The sequence below is a fragment of the Fusarium venenatum genome (assembly GCF_020744135.1).
Source record: "Fusarium venenatum strain MPI-CAGE-CH-0201 chromosome Unknown EDB82scaffold_2, whole genome shotgun sequence".
Classification (NCBI taxonomy): domain Eukaryota; kingdom Fungi; phylum Ascomycota; class Sordariomycetes; order Hypocreales; family Nectriaceae; genus Fusarium; species Fusarium venenatum.
The window spans coordinates 5,515,106-5,537,936 of NW_027072130.1; the positions used below are offsets into that span (position 1 = coordinate 5,515,106).

Genomic DNA, 22,831 nt, shown 5'->3' on the forward strand with positions numbered 1-22,831 from the left:
CACCCTTTCTCTAGCCCACGCATCCCGAGATTCTAGTTGCTCAATCTTACTTTAGATGCCGTGCCTCGGGGCTCTAAGAGCTAGTGAGTTAGTCATGTCAAAGTGCATTCATAACTTGTATCTTCGGGTATTCTGGATTGAGAGAATGGCCGATGCTACCTCGAGTCGTTGTGTCGGGTTAGAACCAGCTCAACCTAGCTGTATTTTAACACAAACTTTAATTCTTCTCAACGCCACTAATATCTTTCGAGGCGAACCACGGTGGCTGGAAACTGTACCTGCAAGCCTTGGAGCAAAAGCTGTTAGCAAGAGTGTCTCAACTAAAGTGTTTCATCAGATACATCAACAAGTTACGTGAACAATGGCACTCAATGCATGATTTGGAACTGTTCATCTCTTCATTATATCTGCAGCGCCTCAATCTATCAGGGCACTTCATGGAAGGTTTGTTCGACATCCGTCTTGACATGAATATGCTTATCAGCATCACTTCCTTGTGTACTGCGTACACTCCCTTGGCCTCCCACCACCTGACTCCTCAATGCGATCTCATCGTCAAATCTGGACTTATTCCCCATTGCCCAGTCTGGCGGTGTTATAAAGCTTGATTTCTTGCTGTTTTTGCCTCGCAAGTACCGTAGCAGTGACTTGAAGCTGGGAAGACACGCTGATACGATGCCTATTGAGGGTTCGAAAGAAGACCAGATAGCCACTGGGCCCATATGCCATGTTGTATCGACTTCTCTTGCAAATACACTTAGATAGTGTATTCGTACGGCACTAGCAATGCAAACTCTTGAAGAATGGGTTAGTACTGAGTTGTTGCAGGACGGATGTGATTACTTACAAGCCTCCGAGTGCTAGGATGCCAAAAACACCCGCTTTCTTTTCTCTGCTCATCTGAAGCTTGAGCACTTCTGGTACAGGAATCAAAAGCACAACCACGTTAGTGATAAGATTAATGATGGCCAGAGCAACGAAGAATTGACCGACGTCGATGCATGAGCCCTGAGACCCCATGAACTGTGTCCAATAGTGTGAAATAGGCGTGCAGCAGAAGCTCATGGCAAAGATAAAGATGATAGGATATGACATCACAAGGATCGTCCCAAACCAAAAGGCGATTCGGAATGAGAGGCTGCCTCGGTTGAATATTCGTTGGTAAAAGAGGAGGATCGAGACTTTGGTTGTAAATACGGCCGAGGCAAAGAGGAAGCTGTATACGTATGAGAGCTAATGCCATTAGTACCAATCGTCTTGTGCAACAGGCTCAACCGAACGAACCTTGACAACTTCTGAGAGTTGAGTTATTGTAAGAGCCCATACATGTTGCCCAACGCCATCATGGCCAGCTGGTAAAGTTAGTGACTACTCATGTCCACAAACCATGCACTTACCAACTACCACCATTATAGCAACGGCAAGCACAAACAAGAACGATACTATGATAGCATAGTCGTCGGCACTCAATCCGTACGTTTGTTTCGTCCGAAGAGCGATCCTGCCCGCCAGGAACACAGCCGAGATGATTAACAGCAGAAGAACAACGCCAGTGTTCTTGGCTTCATTATTGGCCGACAGATCTATGCCATCAGGGGGCGGCCCAAAGGCTGCTATGACAAAAGGGTCAATCTCCATTCCGAATAGGCGAGAGCAAATTGGGTGTGTTCTGGATCCAAGGAGGGAGGCACTGAGGCAGAGCTCCGCACTTTAATAAACTTGCCATTGCATGTTCCATAATGATACTGAGTTAATCTTCTGGGTATAGGCTCTGAGATCATCTGTAGGTGTTCGTGTTTGGAAACTGTTCTCCAGTTTATATTGCGGGTTCGGTCCCTTGCACAGTAACCCATCCGAAACATGCGGGTCTTTTTGCCAAGGGTCCCTCCCTAATCCTGGTGGGTATCATGTCTCCTCTATCCATACTTGCTTCCCTTCAACGATCGGCCTGTGATAAGTAATTCAGCGGCATAAGAGCCTGGGGTTAAGAGTCAAGGCAGAATATGGGGTGGGATCGCAGGATCGTTTGCATCTTTGTTCCAGGAGAAAAGTTGACAGCTCGGAAAAATTAGATTTTCTTTTTTTATGAGGCTCTTCAAAAGCTACTGATCGCAAATTGTGAAATGGCAATAACTCAGTCTCATCACAAGCAATTCTAAAATAAACACTAACAGATAACGAATTGCTTCCCAAAACACAAGTTTTCAGCTTCGGGCATGATACGTAATGCTTCCTAGATAGTCAAATGTATGCGCCAAATCGAATACAAATTCATATCTTTCTACCATCGCTTCGTAGTATGCCAAGTCTCTTATTCAAGGACCTGCCCTCTTTAGGTTGGATCGACGGCAATAGCAGGCAGACGTATGCAGAGAACGAAGCTACTATCACCTGCGTTCGGATATTCGCTTGACATCTCAACGTTTATAAATGGGGCTGACTGTTAATAAGCGAAAGTTTAAAGTCGAGAACGTCTTGGCGCATGGTGATGTCGACACAATTCAAGAACATTGCTCGGCATGTGCATGCAGTGTCTGACTTGCAAAACACCACCTGTCTAATCTTGGCTCATGTCAGAGAGACATCAGACGCGTATCAAACATGGTCTATAGATCAAATGCCTAAGATGCCGGAGATCTGTACAACATGACAGAAGACGACCTGGAATTCTTGCCTCGGCTCGTTTTTCCATGACTCGCATGCTCGCCAGGCTGAACTGCCGGTTTCATCCTGACTACCCCTGTTCTTGTCTATGTGCCCAAAGACATATGTACTTCTATAGTTCTATGGCTTTAATCCGCGTGCGGTTTGGTTCCTGCATCTCCTGCCTTGCTTGACTGTCACAACTTAAACAGCCAAGCACAAAATGACGTCCCTTTCGTTAAGCGCCCATGAATGCACGTGGTCTTGAACCCACGTGTTTAAAGCCATCGCATCTCCATTATCAACAGATGCAACTTGTCTTTTCCTTTGGGTAATCCGTGTCATTAGGTTTTCAGGTGCCCACGTTGTATCCCCGCGGGAGCTTTCGATGCTACCATGACAGGCCTCTGACTCTCGTCCGCGACGACTAGCGAAAGTTAGTTAAATACGCTAACGATCTACAACCCCGTTTTGGGCAAGAATCTACGCGAATACGATATCAAAGTCTTTTGCCATTTGAGAAACGGTATCCCAAAACGATCAAGAGGTCTGGTAGAGATGAATAGAATTACGGCCCGGTCAGAAGATCAACGGGCCGCCCGGTGTCCACGTGGGATCTAGGGAGAAAAAAAAACAAGTTGGAGATATGATAACTGGATACTGTTAGGCCTTATCAAAACTCAATCGAATCGTCAAAATTGGAGATTGCGTGATGGCTATTCCAACAGGGATTGGAAAACCTAACCGAGAGCTACGTTCAGGTATCAGAAAGTGGGACACATCAGGCATCTAGACACATCTGGCATGAACTATCTAGTGGGCAACAGAAAGGTTAGCCTCTAAGTAGTAGAGTACAAAATGAAGCGGCTAACAAGTCTGGTAGAAATAACATGGCCTACTAACTTCATATCCTATGTTCCCAGCAGCACAATCCCCGCCCTTGCAATCACTGCTCCAAACGGTTAGTCAATTCCCATTGCAGTTTTTTGCCTTCCTGTTATGAAGATGGGTTGGTTTTCCCTGCCGAGTTCTTCCCTTTCGAGGTAGTAGGACTTACATACAATGATTGCGTTGATAAGGAGCAAAGGTTGAACGATTTACAATTCGGAACAAGATCTTTAGGATATATACAAAGGTGATTCAATGTTTACAAATAAAATACGTTACAGTCATGGTCTCCTAGGAATACCAATGTAGTAGTAATTGAATCACAATCGTTGAATATTCATTGACCACCAGTCTCTCTTATTATGTCCTCATATTAGTGGAAATCTCATAACGACTGATAAGAAGCAGTGTTTGTAGATTTTCAATGCCGAAGTCGGAAATAGTAAGCTAGCCGGTCATCTGACAGCTCGTGATATCGGATCAAGTGATTTTTCGCATCCCCAAACACATGACAGCTTCTATTACCCAATTGAATTAAGCCTCTTATCTTATATGGAGGCCTCTTTGCTAAAAGGAACAAACTGGAATCTGTCAGATAGTCAGCCATCAGTCAGTGTCTAGTAAGTGCTCCATTTCGCTCTAGATGCTGGTAGACCACATTTATGCCTCACTCCATTACCAATGGAAATACTCTATTCAGGTCCATCTTCCTAGTTGTACTGATGGCTTCTATGCATGCCACATGCTAACTAGGTATTAATGTCGTCTCAAAGCAATCAACCAACGTGAGTCGTGGTGTTTGCAATTTCTTGAAACATAAAGCAAGTGCAGCCAAAGTGGGTTCAGAAATCGGAATTACTAATCGAAAGTCAAAACGCCACAGAGTTGAGGAAAAAACCTCGTCAGACCACCAGATGATCCACAACTCAAGACATATATCACAACTTGCACCGTCGTATTTATCACTAAACACTGGCTCAATGGTCTAGCGGTATGATTCCTGCTTTGGGATGAGTCATCATTCATGCAGGAGGTCCCGGGTTCAATCCCCGGTTGAGCCCTTTCGTTTTTGCTTGTGTGTAGCTCCCGAGCACTCACTTATCTTTTGTTTTTTTTGCTCTGCAGCATACACTCGCTCTCGTTACTGCCTTTTTATAGTTCATTTACCAATAACCAAGACGGTACTTCGTTCGGCTTCAGTATCATATGATAGTTACGTGTTGGGTGACTCATTCAGACTTTCCACTGTCGAGTGATATTGAACTGAAATGCAATTTACAACAGCAATTTATAAGAGTGGTATAGTGATAAATACAACGCTGACCCAACCGTTACGACGCATCAAAGGTAAACGCCAATCCATCCTGAGCTGCTCCTCTCCAGATTAGTCCATTTCTTCATATCACCTCAACACATAGATCCCCGAATGCCCATAGTAAGAAAAGTAAAAAGCAGAGTACTCAACAAGAGACAACCCATTGCCAGTCCCGAAATGACCCTGGACCGTGTCACCAAGGCACCCTTCGCAGACACACTCGCAGGAAGACCCGTTTCCAAAGAGGCAAGTTTGCGTTGGAGTCCAGCCTCGTAGTCAAACTCTTTAGTCTTCTCTTGATATGTGTAAAGATCCGACACCACGGATTCATCGGTAAAACGGTCAGACGGTCTGGCACACCGGTCCAGCACAAAAATCTCATCCTCCAAAAACTGCCTCACGCCATTTTCCCACTGAGTTTTCTTGACAAACAAGTTGATCAGCTCCGTGCACGCATCAATGGCATTCCTCGCTCCAATGGTCTCATTAAACGTAGTGACATCCCTTGGTGTCGGATCTACCTCGCCATCTTTGTCGTCGTAATGAGAATGCCGGTCGCCATCTTGATCGTTGTACGTGTGGAAACACACAATGGATCCCCAGTCGCCGTATGTGTCGGGTCGGAAGCGGATATAGCCTGCTGTATCACGCTCGATCATATCGGCGGGGTTTTTTAGGCGTCTCTGTGTGTGGCCGAGGGCGTATGAGTCGGATATCATATGCAGACACACGCCAAAAGCTCGTTTTTGAATCTCGGCTTTGTTGTATTTTGGTGTCGTGGCAAGGAGAAGATCGCGGAGAGTGTCGGATTTTGAGGGGACGGTTTCTTTGCCAAAGTATCCGGGGAGAACATGACTGAGAGCATCGTCCTCGGACACTCCTTGGTCGCCGCACGCAAGCTTGTACATGACCTCCACCCAAGTAAGAATGTTCTTCCTAGTCTTCTCTGGCTTCTCGCCCAATTTGGACCCCATACCATGGAAGAACTGAAGATTACCCATGTGCGACCGCTTCGTCATGCACTTCTCCTCGCCGAACTTGAAAGCGTTCAACCACTCGATGCCCAGACTAAACATTCTGTTGTCCTGTGTGACATCCTCAAATAACAGACATGAAGGGTCATCATTCCAGACCACGCCACGGAAGAATTCCCATTGCTTGTCGTTGATATTGTTGTAGACTGTGCCTCTGGGGAAGATCATGTCAGAGTTGATAAAGGCTGCGACGACAATGCTTTCGTGAACAGGGAACTTGATGTCCATCTTGGTAGGGAACGATACGCCGACGCCGATGTCATAATTTGCTCGGACCTGGTCATTTTTTATGGTCGCCAAACTATTTCTCTTGTTGTTCATGCGAATGGTTACATTTGCTGAACTTGTTAGCCATTATCGACAAGACCGAGGAACAAACTCACCAGTCAAAGGGCTTCCCCTTTCCTGAAGATGCGTTACGTCAATCTGAAAGACCCGCGAACAATCCTTTACCGAGACATGGTTCTTGGAGAAGGGCAATGCAGGACACTCAAACTCGAGGGTAAAGTCTGTCCATCCCTGGCCATATTTCGCTACATACGTGACCCAAGCTTTGGATCCTCCCCAACCTGTCTTGTATTAGTGCCGCGATATAGTGATTGAGGATATGGACTCACTGGGTTGAGCGAGGTAAATGGTCTGCTCGGTTCCCGCTTCGATAACGTTCAGCGGCTGACGTAATGGCCAGTTCCCACTGTCAAGACCAGAGTCGTCAAGGAGAAGATCCTCGTCTGACTCGTTTTTTATGCAAACATGACACGAGAAATCCATATTGACAATCTTGTGTCGTTTTCTGTGAGTTTTTGCAAGGAAAGAGTTGGAATTTCGAGGTTTGGGTGAGAACGAACGCCATTTTGCAGCCGAAATCGAGAATCGTGAAGGGAATCTTTGGCTGAAAAATGATGACGTCGTTTTTTTAGGCAACGCGTTCGTTCTGCCTCAGCGGGTCATACATATACCTTTGACCAATTACAATTGCTGATGTTTACGCGGGAGAGTCACGAGCTAAAGATAAGGTTATTCTGGTCCTAATCACTACCCTATAACGAGAGGCGAACAATATACTGGAATAATTACTGGTTATAATGGGCTTTATTATGATTCTGTATACTGTGAATTATTATCTTGACTTTTATGTATGTATTATCGGGTGGTTTAAGGACTATGTAAAGAGTGTAAGATTGCTTAATCCGGAGAACAAACTCCTTTTAGATCCAAGTTGGAATTAATCAGACTGGAAATGCAACAAAATGACGGGGACGCTAGTGGGGAGTACGACAATGAACTAGGCCTTAGACTACATAAATAAGTAGTGTAAGAAGCATGGTCCAACAAGCATAAACTGACTTACTAATATTGTCTTACAGGCCTTAAAAAATAAGACATTTAGCCGAAGTTCTGCCCTGGCACATTTGCTCTCCATTTGTTGTCAACTTGACACAAACACACATTATCAGCAATTCCTCAACGTGCGCGAATGCCTTGAAAGTTATTAATGGACGTTGCAAGCTACGGCGACCCGCCTGAACCATGGCCAAAAATATCCTGGCGCGTCAAAAGATCGATATCGCCGCGTTTCGCAGCCTAATGACACGACCAACCTCCCGCTGACTGATAATGCCACAAGGGACTCTCAGTCGACACGACAGTCCACGTTTACGTTGTTTAGAAGTCCCGAGGTCAATCTCACTACCATAGATGCAGCGCAAAGTGCAAACAGTCCCACTCCAGGACGCGCACGAAAGATAACGTGTCTGATCTTATGAAGATCTCCTAATACTAGCAGACAGGCGATAAGACGTTTGAACGATGACACCAGCGATGCACCCATCTGCCCCTCGACAAACGAGCGATTGCGAACCATACCAAGATACTACGAACCGATCTTAATACTGCGTTGCGGCATGTCAAACCTCTCCATCTCGCGACTGAAGCCGTGACCGTTTCCCGGGTCGAAGTCGAAGCCATGACCATGCCAATTCATTGCTACGTTTAATATGTCAAATCTTGTCCTGCAGTGGGTTACTGAACAAGACACTTGATTGCCTCGTAGTTTTTCCCCAACCTACCGTGATTGCAAGCTCACGCGCCTGCCGCGACGTTTGTCAATTATGTTTGTCTCTGTTGTCTGTCTCTGTTGCATTGTGCTAATGCTCAGACGAGACAAAGGAAGCGTCAATGGAACATGCTGCGAACCTTTGCTGGCCAAAGACGGTTTGTGCTTGTACTTCTTTGTACATTTCTCAACCCAGAACATAGTTGTTCTTACCAACCTCTACGCTACTGAATTAATACAACAAAATTAATTCCCATGACTTCCCTGACTCAACCATGAGTCTGACAACGGCAACTGTCGTATTTCCCTTGCAATTAGCAAATAATAAAAAAGAAAGTACTTGCCTGGATAGTCAATAAAAGAAAAAAGAAAAAACATACAACACCGGGGATTCGCTGGTCGTCACCGACCCAACTACTAATCCAGCGCTTCGCAGCTTGACTATGGGAGAGCGGACGGGATCCCGTATTTTCTACGAGCTTTGGTCGTATGTGATATACATCAGTGTAATCAAACATTATAATGTAATAATTTCGCAATGCCATCTCAGAACTGCTTCAATATGTTGTGGTCAATCCATGACCGAATAGCCATGGTTACGCAATTGTGTCTGGAATGTGTGAAATGGCTGGGCATGGAGGTTATTGACTGCAAAATTATCCTCTCCTGGGCATTTTTATGACTACACTGCATTATATTTCGAACTAATCCTTAGAGGCGCGATCGATCTATTTGGCGCCCATAATCCTCTTCAAGCATGTGGAATGAAACCATCATCCAAAAATACCGTCGTGGGCGGGTTTAAAGTCGACATGAGGCCTTTCAACGACTGACTCGGGAACTTCCAGTGGAGTGTCCACTGTAATTCCCTCCAGGATAGGCACTGTCATACCCAACTAAGCAGCTCGTGTTAGTGATTGACGCACTGATCAACACGCTAAAAATATTTGACTTACAGCAAAGTATCTCAGCTTCGCAGCGTGCAGCATCGTCGCTGTTTGGGACGTCACCTTGAATCTCAAAACACTCCATCCCAGCGCAGGTAAATCATGAACAATCACAAGCCCAGGATTGTGCAAATTTAGAAACCTCTCCGACACGCCAGGTCTCTGTATCGCATCTTCCACAGTCTTCCCCGGGAACTTCTGGTTCGCGCTAGAGCCAAGAAGCCATGAAGGTTCACCGTGCTTGTAGAACGATATCGTCTCGTTGATACGGTTCTCGATTACGAGATCTACCACTGAGCCTAGAGGAAGGTTACTGATAACAGGTTTATCCAATGTTTCGTTCACGGCGTGGAAAAGAAGAGGCATCATAGAACCGTGGAAGAGTTGCCATGGTTTGCCATTCAGGAAATACTCTGGTACACGCTCAGTTTTTGACGGCTGGGAGTCTGCTGCTAATCTGAAAGTAAAGTCGGCCTGTGCTGGCCGATGCTTGCTGACTGATGCTGGCGGATTTGCGGGATATGGAGGAACAAACTGTGCGTCAGTGGTACTACAGTCTGGATGTGTGTTGCCATCTGGAAAGAGACAAGTTGTCTCTGGTGTGGTTGTTGGTAGTGCCATTGGCTCGCCATATTGGGGAGGACGCTTCGCCTGCGATCATGTTAGATCATTCAAGTTCCTTTTTATGGAAAGAGACATACCCGATATCTCAAAATCGCGTAGCCATGAAGATTCTGCAGTTCGCTAGTTGAAGATATCCGGATGGCATAATCATCCGGCTCAGCATCCAGATGTATCAAGACAGTCACACGACTGGGATCCGGTATGTACACAACCTGATAGGCGTCAGACGCATCACCATTTGCAAAGGGAGAGAAGACTTACATCTGACGTTTCTGGGAAGACAAAGCCGCCATTGTTGGCCACCAACGTCATCTTGTGGTGGTCGATAGAGACTTTGACAGAATGTTCAAAGCCTAAGTTGATGAGATTCAACATCATGTATTTCTGGCCATGGGTTTCAATGACCTGTTTCCATTATGAGCTTCAAGCCAAAGTAAAATGAGCCGAATCTCAAATTGTGCATCGCTGGGGCTACAAACCTCATAGTCAGCTTCGCTGGGTGTACAAGTCTCATCAGGCAATCCAGGAGGCTGGATGCACCCCTTCTGATCCAGTACATGGCCATTGATGTGACTATATCCAGGTTGACGGCAGTGTACGCGACCCTTTCCTGTTTAAGAAGACAAATTAGCTTTGGTTGGTGAACATAGCGAAATGTTGTTACCGTTGACTAAAATAGAGTCATAACAGTAATACTCTGACCCTTCAGCTCTCATGCGGAGTAACTTCCAGACTGTATCGCGGTGTTGGTGATTCTGGACTATGACATGGCGAATGTTGCGCTCAGCCTCGCGAATTTGGCGAAGGTCTACGCTGTTGTTCGTGACGAGGTGATATGGCCGAGGACGATCTGGTGAAGGTGCTACGTAGATCGCTCCGGCAATACCCTATGGCAGCAGTCAGTCAGTAGTCGTGACCATATCGTCACTTGGGGGTCGAGATGGATGTCCAGCTTACATCGGCTGATGCTGTGGTAGTGTGGTCAATGAACCAGTTCAGTCCCCATCCGCCCGATGTGTCGTAGGCGGTAGTCCAATTGCTTCTCGGAAGGGTCGGGAACTGCAAAGCGTTAGACGAGGATATCCTGTACGAAGGCGGTGGTAATTACTTGAGAAAGACCCGCGGTTCCATCGTTCCATGGCCCAATAGTCCTGCCACAACTCTTGTTAGTCGAATGGATATGAAGTCTTCAGAGGATGTAATCACTGTTTGTGCCCAATACCAGACCTAGAGCGAAGTGTTGTTAGTGTGGATCCTCGAGTTGTCTCACTTCAACATACAGATGGATAGATGATTGAGCATATATGTCGCTTTTCACACTCAACTCGATGATATCCCCTTCCTCAGCATATAGCGTAGGGCAAGGGGACTGGCCGTTGCAGGTAAACATGACTCGCCACCGACCACCATCTGACGTTGTTAGTATGATTGCTTACCATGCTAATGGCCGGCTTACCTGGGTTCATCCAACGTACACCTGTTTGTAGGTGATAACTCCTGACCAAAGCAGCAGATTCGACACTGGCATCTTTCTCTTCAGACCAGTGTGGAAGGACATGGTGCAAGTCCTGATGCCAGAAAGCTAAGGCTAGAGAGAATGTTGTAAGGACGACAATGCATAGCCAAGCATTTCGAGAGGTTGTGTGAAGCCGCTTCACATTCGGTAGGAAATCCTGCTTAGGATCCATGGTTGTGTGTTTGTTGAAGCCGAGGTTTGGTCATCCACGCCAAAGAACAACTCGTTTATATAAAATCATTCTAGTTAGGCTCTTTTTCGACACGTAGCTAACCCCATTCGATGTCCTAATCCTGGTGACCTCACACTGTAGCTATGGCTGTGTTTGAGTCTTGCGTCGCCCTCACGCTTGCGGGCGTTGAAGCAGGACAATACAGCTTTCAGAGTAGCCGCTGCCACTATATGTCTCAGGTGACGCGAATCATCCATTACAAATCATTGATCACCTGGCTAGAACTGAGAAACGAGGCTAGAGTAGCGGAGATACAGTCCTTTTGAGGAAGAGATCTGGTGTATAGGGCCATAAATTAAGGTTTACAGCCCTGGTCCGTTTGTCGTTCCCTGCAAAGTCACATAGTGTCTTGTTAAACATCATTGGTTGAAGAACGGTGAGCTGAAGATCTATTCTGAAGCCTAATCGACCGTACAGCATTCCTTTTGCATGTTCTTGTAAAAGGTAAGAGCTAGGATCAAGGTAGGAGAGCTACAAATTAGTCGATTGTTCAGACCCTTGTGCCTGACTCATGCTTGTCACTATCATTGACGTTTTTGCCCTAAACTCAGTCTCCCAAGCAAGAGTCCTGCCAATTAATAAATTCCGATTTGTAGAACTACCATTTTCACAGTATCTCTCAATAAAGACGAGGTGGAAACAGGTTCCAATGTGGTTTCATCGGTGGAGAACCCTGCCACTGAGTTGACTCGCAGGTTGTGATCATACCGTGTGGAGTAACTAGCGATGATCCAAGAGCCCCATATTGCGAGGTCCCTTGTTGAAAGCCGACAGTACCGAACAGCATGGCCGATCTCCTGACCCTTGGGCTCGGTAGTTGAGGCGAGACTGTATCCCTGTCTCAAACTATTCACAAGGAGCAAATTGACCGAGATCGAGTCACTATGGATGTGGCACCATCGTATATAGCGACTGTGCCCCTGCTTCATATTCTGCATCTGCCAAACTCACCGAGAACATTCAGTTATATTTGTCAAGTAAAATGACCACAATGCGACGATATACCACAAGTTTTGCACTCTCATTCCTACTGCTCTGCAATCTTGCAACTGGCCTACGAAGATACAACTTTACCATCACTAGCCAATGGAGTGCTGCCGATGGCCATGGGCGACCCGTCTTTGCCATCAATGGCCAAACCCCTGGCCCCTTGATTACAGCAACCGAGGGTGAGGAAGTCGAGATATTCGTGAACAACCAGCTCGCTACCGAGACTACTATGCATTGGTATGTTACTAGCCTAGACAGATGCAAGTGTGGAAGTAAGAAAACTCATGCGGTGTTTAGGCATGGAGTTTATCAAGTGGATAGACCGTGGAACGATGGCGTCCCAGGCGTAACGCAGTATTCAATTCAACCACGTGATAACTACACGTATCGTTTTACTGTGCAGCAGCAGTATGGAAGCTATTTCTATCACGGGCATTTCGGCCCTGCATTTGCCGATGGACAACGTGGCCCCATCTGGATAGAACCTGCTGCATGGCGACCAAGACCATACAAGGCCATTTCATCGTCACCGCAAGATGTCAAGGGAATGCAGCGTGCAGAAGCAAACCCTCGACACATTGTCATAAGCGACTGGAATGCTGAACCGATGGATATACTACTTATTATGTACCGAGACACGGGTATTGTCCCCTGGTGCAGTAACTCGATAGTCATGAACGGGAAAGGTAGAACGTATTGTCACACTAAAGAAGTGATTGAAGAAACAGGAGGAACCGGCAGAAACTCACTCGGCTGCATGGTCCAAGACAAACAAGGGCTTTACGCCAACACTCAAGTTTGTGAACCGACATTGGGAGAGCTTGAAGTTGTCACCGCGGTGGATGGAGAAGAATGGATATGGATTAACTTTATCCATTCTGGAGCACACCATGAGTTACAAATCAGTATTGACGAGCATGAGTTCTATGTCATTGCAGCAGATGGGGAATTTGTTTATCCCCAGAAGGTGTATGCCGCTAACTGCAACCTTGGAGAACGTATAAGGTATGTGCTTGTGCCTTTGTGAGACAAAGATTAATTAACGAGATATGACTAGCATTCTAGTGCATCTGGACAAGACCCCAGGCGACTACACCATTCGTTTAACATCCCTTCGCAAAGAACAGGTCATCCAGGGTCTTGGCATTCTTCGTTATCCCTCCAAAACGAACAATAACGAAATCACAAAACTCCCTACCACGAAACCATGGGTACACCTCAACGGCACTCTGATATCTTCATCTTTGACGTCTATGGACGAGATGAAGTTGGCTCCTTTCCCTAAGAGACCTCCACCACCAACTTCTGATCAAACAGTAAAACTGTTCATTAATATGACAGGACCTTCAGCTTGGTCTTTGGGTCTAGGTTCTCATCAAGCATTCCGCCAACAGCTGCCACCTCTTCTATGGCAAGAGGGCTCCAGAGGTAGCACAACACTGGGTGACCAGAACGCGCTCCGGAATGGATCTGTCGTTGACATCATCTTCGAAAATGGAGCCAATGTTACGACTCAGCATCCCTTCCATAAACATAATCACAAGGCGTGGATCATCGGAACTGGGCATGGTGGGTTTTCTTGGGCGACAGTTCAAGAAGCCATTGATGCAGGTGCTGCGGATCAGTTCAATTTTAAGAACCCTCCCATTCGTGATGGATGTCGGCTTGGGAACGCTACTGGAGACTGGACCGTCATTCGCTACGAGATCACATTCCCTGCTGCGAGCATGCTGCATTGTCACATGATTCATCATTTTGGGGTAAGATATTATCAAGCTTTGGTGCATACCATGCTAACAGTTGTAGGCTGGACAGCAAATAGTTCTTCTTGAAGGAGTGGAGGCAATGGCTCAGATACCCGAAGAAGTAAAACAAAAGGTTCACGCAGACTTTGTGCCGAACCTTCGTTACGGCCCCTTGGACTGATCGTAGGGGAAGGAGATACACAGTAAGAGACAATGAGAAAGAAGAAGCCGACAAACTTCGCAGCATGCTTCATGTACACGTAGGAAGCTCTAGTATTGAGCGTAACATATCATCAGTAACAACTATCCCTATCAACTCTTTCCATGTCCCTGGTTCCGTGTTAAAGACACGCCCCCTCCAAGGGTATCTCAGGTACACCAGCTCTTTGCATGCCACACCACCATACTCTTGCTCTATACTCAACACCTACCATACCTATTAATCTCTCTGCAGGATATCCATAGTCGACACCATCATCGGCTTGCAAATTCTTCAAAAACTGACCAACAAAACTCCCTAGCAATGGCCTTCCAAATACTTTCGTGAGTAAAAATCTCTCGTGGCTCATCATGCTCTGACCACCATATGTCTCCGTCATGATAAGATACCGTATCGCGTTGCCAAGAGGGAAGAAGACAGCCACAGAGCTGTAGTCTCCAGCTGGTGGTTGGAATAGTAGGTGAATTGCGTGTGCGATGCGGTAGGCATAAGATGTAGCGATTCTCTGGCTTGGACAATCCATGAGATCGCGTTTTGTGACGGACGTTGGGTCTTCAAGCTCACAAAAGCCAATTGTCGAGTATATCATTAGACAAGTCATCCAATAATAACAGCTCAAGTAAATAACTGCCAGATCGTCGTCATTATTGGGAAGAGGTAAAGCTTTCCCCACGACTGTGTAGTCGTAAGTCATGAGAACATCGCCTATTTCTGCCTCCCAAGAAATGAGGTCCAACTCGCATGCACGGCATGTGTCTTTGAGTATATTGACCAGTTCTGATTGGATCGGATGAGAAGCTTGTCGAAGAATGTCCAAGTCTTCCAGAAGACCTGGGACCTCTACCAAGATGTCAATGAGCTTGTTGAGTGGCGAGTCTGTCACTGAGCGCCACAGCGGCATTCGCTTCCACTGTTGTTGACTGAAAGGTGACCTCGTTCTTCGAGACACACAGGCATTGATCTATGGATCTCAGCATATGAGCACAATCGATTAATGGCTAAATCTACCAGAGTGAGACAACCATCAGCCAACAGCTGGCGTCCCATCGAGGACCAGACATCGCCGGGGCCCCGACTTAGAATGAGTGCCGTTTCGCCATCGATGTGCTTTTTGAAGCCTTGAATCGTGGGCCTTCTAGGATCTTCAATGAAATTCCTGCCAAACAATTGCTAACGTGACGTTAGTACGCCATCTGATTGAAGAGTTGTGAGACGTACTTCGTAAACTCGCATCAACTGAACGGCCGCGAGCATACCGTCCTTGTCTGGTCTGAACGACTGTAAAGAAATGGCCATTTTCTGCAGAGCCAAACCATATGCTTGTTGACTCTTTCGCGTGAGTTGCATGTCGTTGTTGTTTGCCCCAAGAGTAGCTGTGCTCAGGGCCATCGCGATATATCGAAGAGCGGGCTCTACTTGGCTCAAGTCTTCATAGAGTCGCATGCGCTGGAAGCTCGTTGTACCTAAAGCCTTGAGAGAGAAACCGTTCCCTCCTGACAGATAATCCATCCAGAAAAGTCCAGTGAACTTTTGAGTTCTGGCTGTCCTGGCGAGTGAGTCATGTAGCGGTATTACAGACGCACCGGGTGGTTTCGAGATATGTTTTACATCGAGGCTGTCCCTTTGCGGCAACTTGGTATAAGATGTTTGTGCTGGCCCTTTGCTGTTGAGCCAGATAGACTGCTTATCGTAGCCCCCGCATGAGATGTTAAGGGCGATGCATTGACCGCAAAAGGGCATTTTCTTATCACACTACAAGATAATGTCAGCGCCTGATCTGAAGGGACTCATAAGGAGAGACAGCAGTTGACTTACTCCCTTCTTACGTTTTCGACATGTGATGCACCCCTTGGATCTACCAGGAACACCCACCATGTTTTCGGATTCAGATTAACCTTGAGAATGTTGTGAATAGTAGAGTAGATTCAGTCCAGTATTATATTTGTGCGTAGATGGAGTCGTCCACTGGACTTACCTATCTAGATTACAGGGTCATAATCTAGGGAAGCGAACCAATTAAGCTTCCAAATAAAGTCGGCCTACGGAGAAGTACGTACGTAGATCTAGTGTTGGCATTTGCGTGTTCCAATGACGGCATTGACTTCTTGTGCCGGCGCAGATTGACTCTCGATATAGTTTAGCGCTGTGAATCCTTCGCACACGTTAAATCGCATTCGCCTTTCTCTGTAAACGAACAACCTTTTTTAGTGGAATCAAAGCATCATCGCAGCCAATCAACGTGCACTGAGGAACGGACTTCGCTTTCCTGAGATCCTGAGACACGGGCATGAGTTGAGGATTTGCAGGCGATGTTGCTAATTCTGGTTTCAGTCGTCAACATAGCCTGGATGGATTTCATTTTACTCTTAACAAGAACATGTATATATATAGTCCTCAGTCATTGTGAATAACATTGCTCATCACTTGACTTCAATTCGTCACTCGACTTCACTGCATTCCTATCTTGACTATCTACCCACCATTATATACCACCAACACCATGGCCGCCCCAACACGCCCTCCAGCAAATGCTTTTGTCGCCAAAATACGTAAAGTCTACAATCCTATCGGCTTCTCCAAGGGATACAACTTCGTCTTGTGGTTCATCTTTGCTGGCGCCATGCTCGGCTTCTCTCTAGCACGCATGATGTTCCTCGACTACACAGGCGTCTACTGCAACCCCAACAGTCAAGGCGACGGAGCAGGTCCCGGTGAATGTTTCTCCTACAAGAGCAAAGCTGTTTACCAAATCGGAATCAAGCTTCATCTCTACACCATCATCCCTGCCAGTTTGCTTGTTGTGTTTCAGTTCGTACCATTTATCAGGTACAAAGCCCTTATTGTGCATCGCATGAACGGGTATATTGTCACAATACTTGCAATCATCGGGACTGTGGGCGCCATCATGATTGCGCCGGTTGCCTTTGGTGGCTCGCTTATGATCAGAGGCTGGGTCGGAACTATGTCAATAATGTTCGTTGGATCTCTATTCTTGGCGTTATGGAATATCAAGACATTGCAACTTGAGCAGCATCGAGCTTGGATGCTTCGAGCTTGGTTCTACGTGAGTACTCAAAGCATCTTTTTTGTCAAGCATTCGTCACTAACCTTGTCAGGCTGGTTCCATCATCACCATCCGCCTGATCATGATCATTTCCGCACTGGTCATGTCTAAGAATCCAACCTTCCAACAACCTATGCTATGCGACAAAATTGCTACCTTTTACGACGACACAGAATCCTTAGTAGCTAAATATCCTAAATGTGAAGACTTGGATGCCTGGGTATCGGTGCAGGGCGACATGGGCGGTGAAAGTCCTGAGAATATCTCTGCGGCGCTTTCGCTGGGTTTCTCACTTGGTATCTGGATGGCATTGGCCATTCACGCTATTGGTGTAGAAGTCTATGTAAGTTATCCTCGTATCCCCCAACCCTCTATTTCCGGCTGACAAGATCATAGCTTCAGTTGACACCTGCAGAAACGGAGCGTCTACGTAAGGTCTCCTATCAGCGCCAGCTTGAGAGGGGATTTAAGAACCCTGGAAGCAGTGGCCTTACAGCTGACCGACTTGGAGATGCTGAGAAATGGTCTCCGGGAATTGATGCTGTTGCTTGCCCGCCTGTGAAGCGATTTGAAAGCGATTCTTCAGTGCCTACCTCTTAGAGTTGTGACCCATGTGGCTGTATAGAAGAGAGACAGATGATACAAGCATTTCATGCCATGAAACTGCAGGCGATGCCTTGACTGTGCGATGATTTTGAGCGCTTCCCTTGTCTAGATATGTTAGTTGAGCGAATAATGGAAATATAAACAATTGTTACTGCCTGAACCAACTGACGCTTGATGCAAGTCAATGAAGTCCCAATTGGCTTTACCCATAGGGATTGTGCTTATATCAAATGGGACTTGAGATTGGTCGGGTTCACGCAATGGGCTGGTAGGCTGGATCTCACTCCAAGAATTGTAACATAGAACTGATTGGGAGGCTAAGGAATGTGAGTATCGCAGCATGGGCCGATTTGTTCGGCGACTACCTTATTCTGCACATACAAACGCTTAATCGTTGTGAAATTTCACCGTAGTGCATGCGTCTAGTAATATGGTTTATAAGAGGTTCGGTAGCATAATTCGGCCTTGGGTCCCATTCAGGTTGAAGAATACGTAGAGTAGTCAAGTCTGGACCGATCGGAAAGCAGCATGGACCCCTCAGACCCTGCGATAAGTCCCATCGCCAAGTACTTTGTAATGTGTACCTCGACAAGAGAGAAAAAGACACGGAATTGACTATAGAAGGCAGACATGACAGTCAAGAAATGAGTGGTGGGTTGGTAGAGAACTGTGACTGTGAAATGGCTGACCACAGCAATTTATCGCACCGAACACGACACTGCAACTCAATGTTTCTCATTGCCGAACTCCTACGCGGGCCCTAGTATGATCGGTCATAACTCAAAGTTGAAAAGGTACCGGCTAAGCTTTCACGGGAAAACTAATGCGTGGAACGATACCATTTCCCACACCTCCATGATGAGGTAAATAGGTACAAGAGTTACTAGTGAATATTTGTGGGAATGCAAGTACTGCGCATCGCCCGGAGCATAATTAGACTCGGTATGTAATGGAGGGACGGGACACACCCGGATCCCAGGAAGATTTGCCCCAGTGCGATTGTTAATGTTGTGTTCGCCGCTATAACTGACTCCGCCTTCGCTTTACTAGTTCTCTTGTCAATAATACAGCTTTTTTATTCTGGAATCGGTAGACATAGAACTTAACGAATTTGTGATCAAGATCTACGATAAACTCGACAACCATTTGGCTTGAGTATTAATGTAGAGAGCACCTACATAATGGCTTAGCAAGCCTCTCAAACCAGACCAGTAAAGGAAGGTGATATAGCTCTGGTAGAGAGTTGAAAAGAATTTGGACGGGATTTGCCATTATTTTTGATCTACATGCTGACGGATGCTCCCGAGCCTTGACTGCCAAGCAACAGGGCCAAACCGAAGGATTCAAACGCAGATACTGTGCCTCTTGCAATACGAGAAATTGCAAGGAAGACTTCATGTCAAAGTTGCGAAGAGCTATGAAAAGCCTTATGGGCTTCAATGGAGTGAATGTGAAAAGACGACGTATTTGGATATCGCCAGAATAAGATTTTAAAATATAAAAAGACTGCTTCTGTTCATCTTTTAAAGAATCTGAAGCACTCACCTCATCCACTTCACACTCAACCACCAACTATCAACATCTTTTGCATACTACTAAAAGCTAACGCCTTTATCAAAAGTAAGCATCTGGCTAAAGGTCCAAGTCTCTCCGAAGCTATAGCTGACGTATCTGATCAGCTACAATGAAGTTCTCTCTTACCGCCGCTGCTGTACTCTCTGCTCTCGGCGGCGTTGCCAATGCTGCTAAAATCGAGGTCCTGACAGAGCGCCGTACCACCTATATTGCCAATGATGGCGATAGACACGGACTTGGAAAGTTTACAGATGGATGCAAGAAGAACTCATTTCCTTGGATGAAGGAAATTTGCATCGATGACAAGAGAAATAGAGCTCATGCTGTTTATCAGACGAATAGGAAGGATTGTTTCAAGGTGACCCATGAAACTTCAGGTAACTGTAATTGCGAACTCGGCTGGGGTTGCAAAACGTGCTACACCAAACACTATACCACTACGGCTTACAATTGGTGAAATGCGTCATTCATCAAGTATGGGAGGAGATTCAATCGGACGTACAAGAACTTGTACCTATTCATTCTACCTGTTTTACAGACAGCCTGATTGTCATATAAACATTCTGGCTGGCTGATCAACAAGAGCAATTATTATGATAGCAAGACAGGTTTGACAACAACGCAATTGCTATACCACTCAGTGAGATGGTCTTTTCACCAACGGCGGAATATTGCAATACATAGAAACCATATCCTTATATCGAAAATGCAATCATTGGACGTGTCTATCAGAAGTTTTATAGCAAAATCAAACAAAGAGATGGTAGGAAACTCCCATAAACTCATCACATCATTAACATTATATTACCACATCAATACTGCTCCTTTCTGTCCAACTTCCCAACCAGCTTTCCTCCATCAAGGATACTCCCAAACATGGCAGCTTCAAACAAATAGTTGACCTGCCAAGCGTGATGATTCGCATGTGCAATCAGCCAAACCATCTCGAGTACTCGGCCTTTGGCGAAAAGTTTAGCCATTCTCAATCGTGATCCCTCGGCGAGTTCCAACTCGGTTGCTTCGTCAACATTGCCCCCGCGAACATACGCCAGAGGTCCTGTGACGAGATACCACCAGAGCTCTTTTAGAAGGGGCTCATCATTGTGACGGGCGAGGTGCTCGTGGATGTGATCGCAGGTATCCTCCCCGTTGCACGTATACTTGGCATCAAGAGGGCGACTGAAGCCAGTGAGACGGAATTTCTTGTCAAACACCTCATCAAAATCAGCCTCGCTCTGAGGCTGAGCAGGAGTCCTTCTCGCCTTCTGCCATCCCAGAAGGGCGCGACGGAAAAACATGTGTCGATCGTTCTGGATGTGCCAAGTGTATAGCGCGGCACACATCCTAGCAACAGGTTCATGCCATCGCTGCGTGAGCATCCTTGCGCCCATCACAGCGTAAGCATCGTAGACACTCCTCAGTACGTCTTCGCTGACAATTCCTGTCTCTGTAATGTCGCTGACGTTGAGGAATGAGTTCATCACCTCCGAGTTGACAAGGTCACAGCCCACGTCGACAACGTCGGTTCCTGGCGAGCTAAAGACAAGATCTGCCATGACGGCTCCGGCATCAAACCCCCTTGCTGTCGCTTCGGCTGCCATGCCAAGAAGACTACTCTCAGACAGCGAAACGATCTGCGCGGTTCGTCTGTCCAGCCGAGCAGATCGGTTGAGAAGATGATCCTTGTGCTTCTTCTCCAGGGCGATCTTACCCTGGATATATCTCTTGCCAATAGCGACGGCATCTCGACGTTCTCGGCCACCAGGTGTTCGAAGCGCATGAGGATCGTTCAATCCTTTCTCCAGCAGTGGCTCAAGGTTGGGGAAGACGTAGTTGTAACCATGCTCATAGTAAAAGGCCATGTCAGTAACGTAGTTGGAGAACATGGTATTCGAGTCGGCAGCACCCATAAGAAGACTAGCAATACCGCAGCCGAACAGGGCATTGGTGGTCTTGAGAGCTTCAGGCCAGTGCTCTGCGCCAAGGATCTGAAGGATCTCTTGAGAAACGGGGCTCAAGCCAGCGCCCTTGGGCGGCAGAACGTTACCGATCGCATGCTGGGATTGCTTCCATTGCTCTAGCTCAGGTGAGAGCTTCAGCTGAGTAACTCTAGATTCGGAGCCAGGGGACAAGGAGCCAGAAGAAACCCCTGAGGATTCATCGATGTCTTCAAAGACTTCAATCACGAAAGTACTGGCAAGGTTGGACAGACGCTGGAGATCGTCGACGGTTCCATGACCGATAAGACTTCTCGCTTCAGCATATCCGATGTGCACAGGGTGCTTAGCTTTGGAGTGTCGGTCGAGTAACCTGCCAATGCCACGGCCCCGGAGACCCTTGCCCCAGAAGTACGGATACTGGGGAAGCTCAGGAGAAGAAGAAGAAATAGAGGGGTCCGAATATTTGCGGGAAGAGGATGATTTGACTTTGATTTTGAGCTCGTTGAGGTTAAACTCATCCCAGTAGCTCTGCTGAGGCCAGGGTAGACACCAGGGGAAGGACATTCTGATCGGCAATAAGGAAATTAGATCGCTAGTAATAGTGTAGATAGTTCACGATAGTGAGAAGTCTGAGCGTATTGATCCTTACTAGGGTGGTTTATTGCTCTTCTTTTATATAAAAACCTCGCCTGTTATTTCAGGGACGATACAACTTGAAATACCGCAGCTATAGTACGAAGGAGCATGTATTTGCCTGGGTTGAAGTAATTACTAAATCGCCATCGCATACAAAGCACTTGTTAATGTTGAACCATGAAATCTTTCAACCTCTCTGATTGTGTGTGTGTTGGTTGAGACAAAAGAGCTAGCTAGGGACCTAGATCCAGAAAACAGGGATGAACCAACGAATGGTCTTGTGTGCCCCCTCCCTGTTCACATTTTACATAGGACTTGTCCAGGATAGAAACAACATGCAGTGGCGATCGCCAGCGATTCGGAGGTGGTGGTGGAGTGTAAGACATTATGTGCCTGCGCGTGGTCAAGAGGTAAGAAGGTTCAAGAACCTGCAAGGCTTCGCGTTAGATGTTTCATTATTATAGCGTCTCGTATTGTCAGTCGGCGACACCCAACACAGGATGAATACTTTGAGATCTAGATGATTCTTTCAGGGCGTTGCAATCTTAGATTTTATCGTTTTCATCATTCTCGGAAGGGTCAACAGATCGGGATTTGCGGAAGGATATGATTTTGGCATGGGGCGAACCAGTACGTTGCATCATCACGTTGCAATCACCGACATGCAGGTTTGAGTGATGGCGCCAACACGATAATGGATAAATTCAGTGCACTTGGTAGACATAAACCCGTAGATTGGGCGTCTCGTTTATCACTATCCGTACGCGGTAGCTGATTCCTGGGACTATGCCGTGTGTGGT

The 22,831-nt window shown here is 46.5% G+C and overlaps 8 protein-coding genes and 1 non-coding gene across 9 annotated transcripts; 4 read left to right on the top strand and 5 right to left on the bottom strand.

Annotated features, from left to right (window-relative positions):
* Positions 1–425: 425 nt before the first annotated feature.
* EDB82DRAFT_536469 (uncharacterized protein) lies at positions 426–1,808 on the bottom strand (the record flags this gene model as incomplete). The annotated part of the gene is made up of 4 exons (XM_025735033.2): positions 1,398–1,808; positions 1,285–1,352; positions 848–1,233; positions 426–795 (listed from the first exon to the last, which is right to left on the bottom strand). The coding sequence occupies exons 1-4, from the start codon at positions 1,636–1,638 to the stop codon at positions 426–428; spliced, it is 1,065 nt and encodes a 354-aa protein (XP_025585780.1). The 5' UTR covers positions 1,639–1,808.
* A 2,697-nt stretch (positions 1,809–4,505) lies between these two features.
* On the top strand, positions 4,506–4,592 carry EDB82DRAFT_t100. Its single transcript has one exon. It is a non-coding gene; the product is annotated as a tRNA-Pro (tRNA).
* A 128-nt stretch (positions 4,593–4,720) lies between these two features.
* Positions 4,721–6,784, bottom strand: EDB82DRAFT_499310 (uncharacterized protein). The gene is made up of 3 exons (XM_025735034.2): positions 6,498–6,784; positions 6,264–6,449; positions 4,721–6,218 (listed from the first exon to the last, which is right to left on the bottom strand). The coding sequence occupies exons 1-3, from the start codon at positions 6,649–6,651 to the stop codon at positions 4,939–4,941; spliced, it is 1,620 nt and encodes a 539-aa protein (XP_025585781.1). The 5' UTR covers positions 6,652–6,784; the 3' UTR covers positions 4,721–4,938.
* A 1,861-nt stretch (positions 6,785–8,645) lies between these two features.
* EDB82DRAFT_536471 (Cupredoxin) lies at positions 8,646–11,195 on the bottom strand (the record flags this gene model as incomplete). Its single annotated transcript, XM_025735035.2, has 11 exons — positions 8,646–8,832; positions 8,893–9,534; positions 9,585–9,719; positions 9,769–9,912; positions 9,987–10,117; positions 10,172–10,394; positions 10,465–10,566; positions 10,616–10,658; positions 10,714–10,734; positions 10,788–10,917; positions 10,964–11,195. 11 exons carry the CDS (start codon positions 11,193–11,195, stop codon positions 8,710–8,712), a joined length of 1,926 nt encoding a protein of 641 aa, XP_025585782.2. The 3' UTR covers positions 8,646–8,709.
* A 1,042-nt stretch (positions 11,196–12,237) lies between these two features.
* EDB82DRAFT_555735 (multicopper oxidase-domain-containing protein) lies at positions 12,238–14,171 on the top strand (the record flags this gene model as incomplete). Its single annotated transcript, XM_025735036.1, has 4 exons — positions 12,238–12,482; positions 12,543–13,250; positions 13,303–14,005; positions 14,052–14,171. The coding sequence occupies 4 exons, from the start codon at positions 12,238–12,240 to the stop codon at positions 14,169–14,171; spliced, it is 1,776 nt and encodes a 591-aa protein (XP_025585783.1).
* EDB82DRAFT_499320 (uncharacterized protein) lies at positions 14,081–16,278 on the bottom strand. The gene is made up of 4 exons (XM_025735037.2): positions 16,026–16,278; positions 15,429–15,962; positions 15,219–15,380; positions 14,081–15,171 (listed from the first exon to the last, which is right to left on the bottom strand). Exons 1-4 carry the CDS (start codon positions 16,083–16,085, stop codon positions 14,332–14,334), a joined length of 1,596 nt encoding a protein of 531 aa, XP_025585784.1. The 5' UTR covers positions 16,086–16,278; the 3' UTR covers positions 14,081–14,331.
* A 432-nt stretch (positions 16,279–16,710) lies between these two features.
* EDB82DRAFT_555737 (uncharacterized protein) lies at positions 16,711–18,013 on the top strand (the record flags this gene model as incomplete). The annotated part of the gene is made up of 3 exons (XM_025735038.2): positions 16,711–17,274; positions 17,327–17,617; positions 17,671–18,013. The coding sequence occupies 3 exons, from the start codon at positions 16,711–16,713 to the stop codon at positions 17,872–17,874; spliced, it is 1,059 nt and encodes a 352-aa protein (XP_025585785.1). The 3' UTR covers positions 17,875–18,013.
* A 1,551-nt stretch (positions 18,014–19,564) lies between these two features.
* On the top strand, positions 19,565–19,912 carry EDB82DRAFT_524576 (uncharacterized protein; the record flags this gene model as incomplete). Its single annotated transcript, XM_025735039.1, has 1 exon — positions 19,565–19,912. One exon carries the CDS (start codon positions 19,565–19,567, stop codon positions 19,910–19,912), a length of 348 nt encoding a protein of 115 aa, XP_025585786.1.
* Positions 19,913–20,229: 317 nt separating this feature from the next.
* Positions 20,230–21,959, bottom strand: EDB82DRAFT_566849 (uncharacterized protein; the record flags this gene model as incomplete). Its single annotated transcript, XM_025735040.2, has 1 exon — positions 20,230–21,959. One exon carries the CDS (start codon positions 21,957–21,959, stop codon positions 20,268–20,270), a length of 1,692 nt encoding a protein of 563 aa, XP_025585787.1. The 3' UTR covers positions 20,230–20,267.
* Between the last annotated feature and the right edge of the window lie 872 nt (positions 21,960–22,831).

Coding starts and splice junctions, on each gene's coding strand:
- EDB82DRAFT_499310 (XM_025735034.2), bottom strand. CDS start 6,651: ATGGATTTCTCGTGTCATGTTTGCATAAAAAACGAGTCAGACGAGGAT. Junction 6,450..6,497: donor CATTTACCTCGCTCAACCCA/GTGAGTCCATAT, acceptor AATACAAGACAG/GTTGGGGAGGATCCAAAGCT. Junction 6,219..6,263: donor AAGGGGAAGCCCTTTGACTG/GTGAGTTTGTTC, acceptor TAACAAGTTCAG/CAAATGTAACCATTCGCATG.
- EDB82DRAFT_499320 (XM_025735037.2), bottom strand. CDS start 16,085: ATGGTGGGTGTTCCTGGTAGATCCAAGGGGTGCATCACATGTCGAAAA. Junction 15,963..16,025: donor GTCGAAAACGTAAGAAGGGA/GTAAGTCAACTG, acceptor ATTATCTTGTAG/TGTGATAAGAAAATGCCCTT. Junction 15,381..15,428: donor AGTTGATGCGAGTTTACGAA/GTACGTCTCACA, acceptor ACGTCACGTTAG/CAATTGTTTGGCAGGAATTT.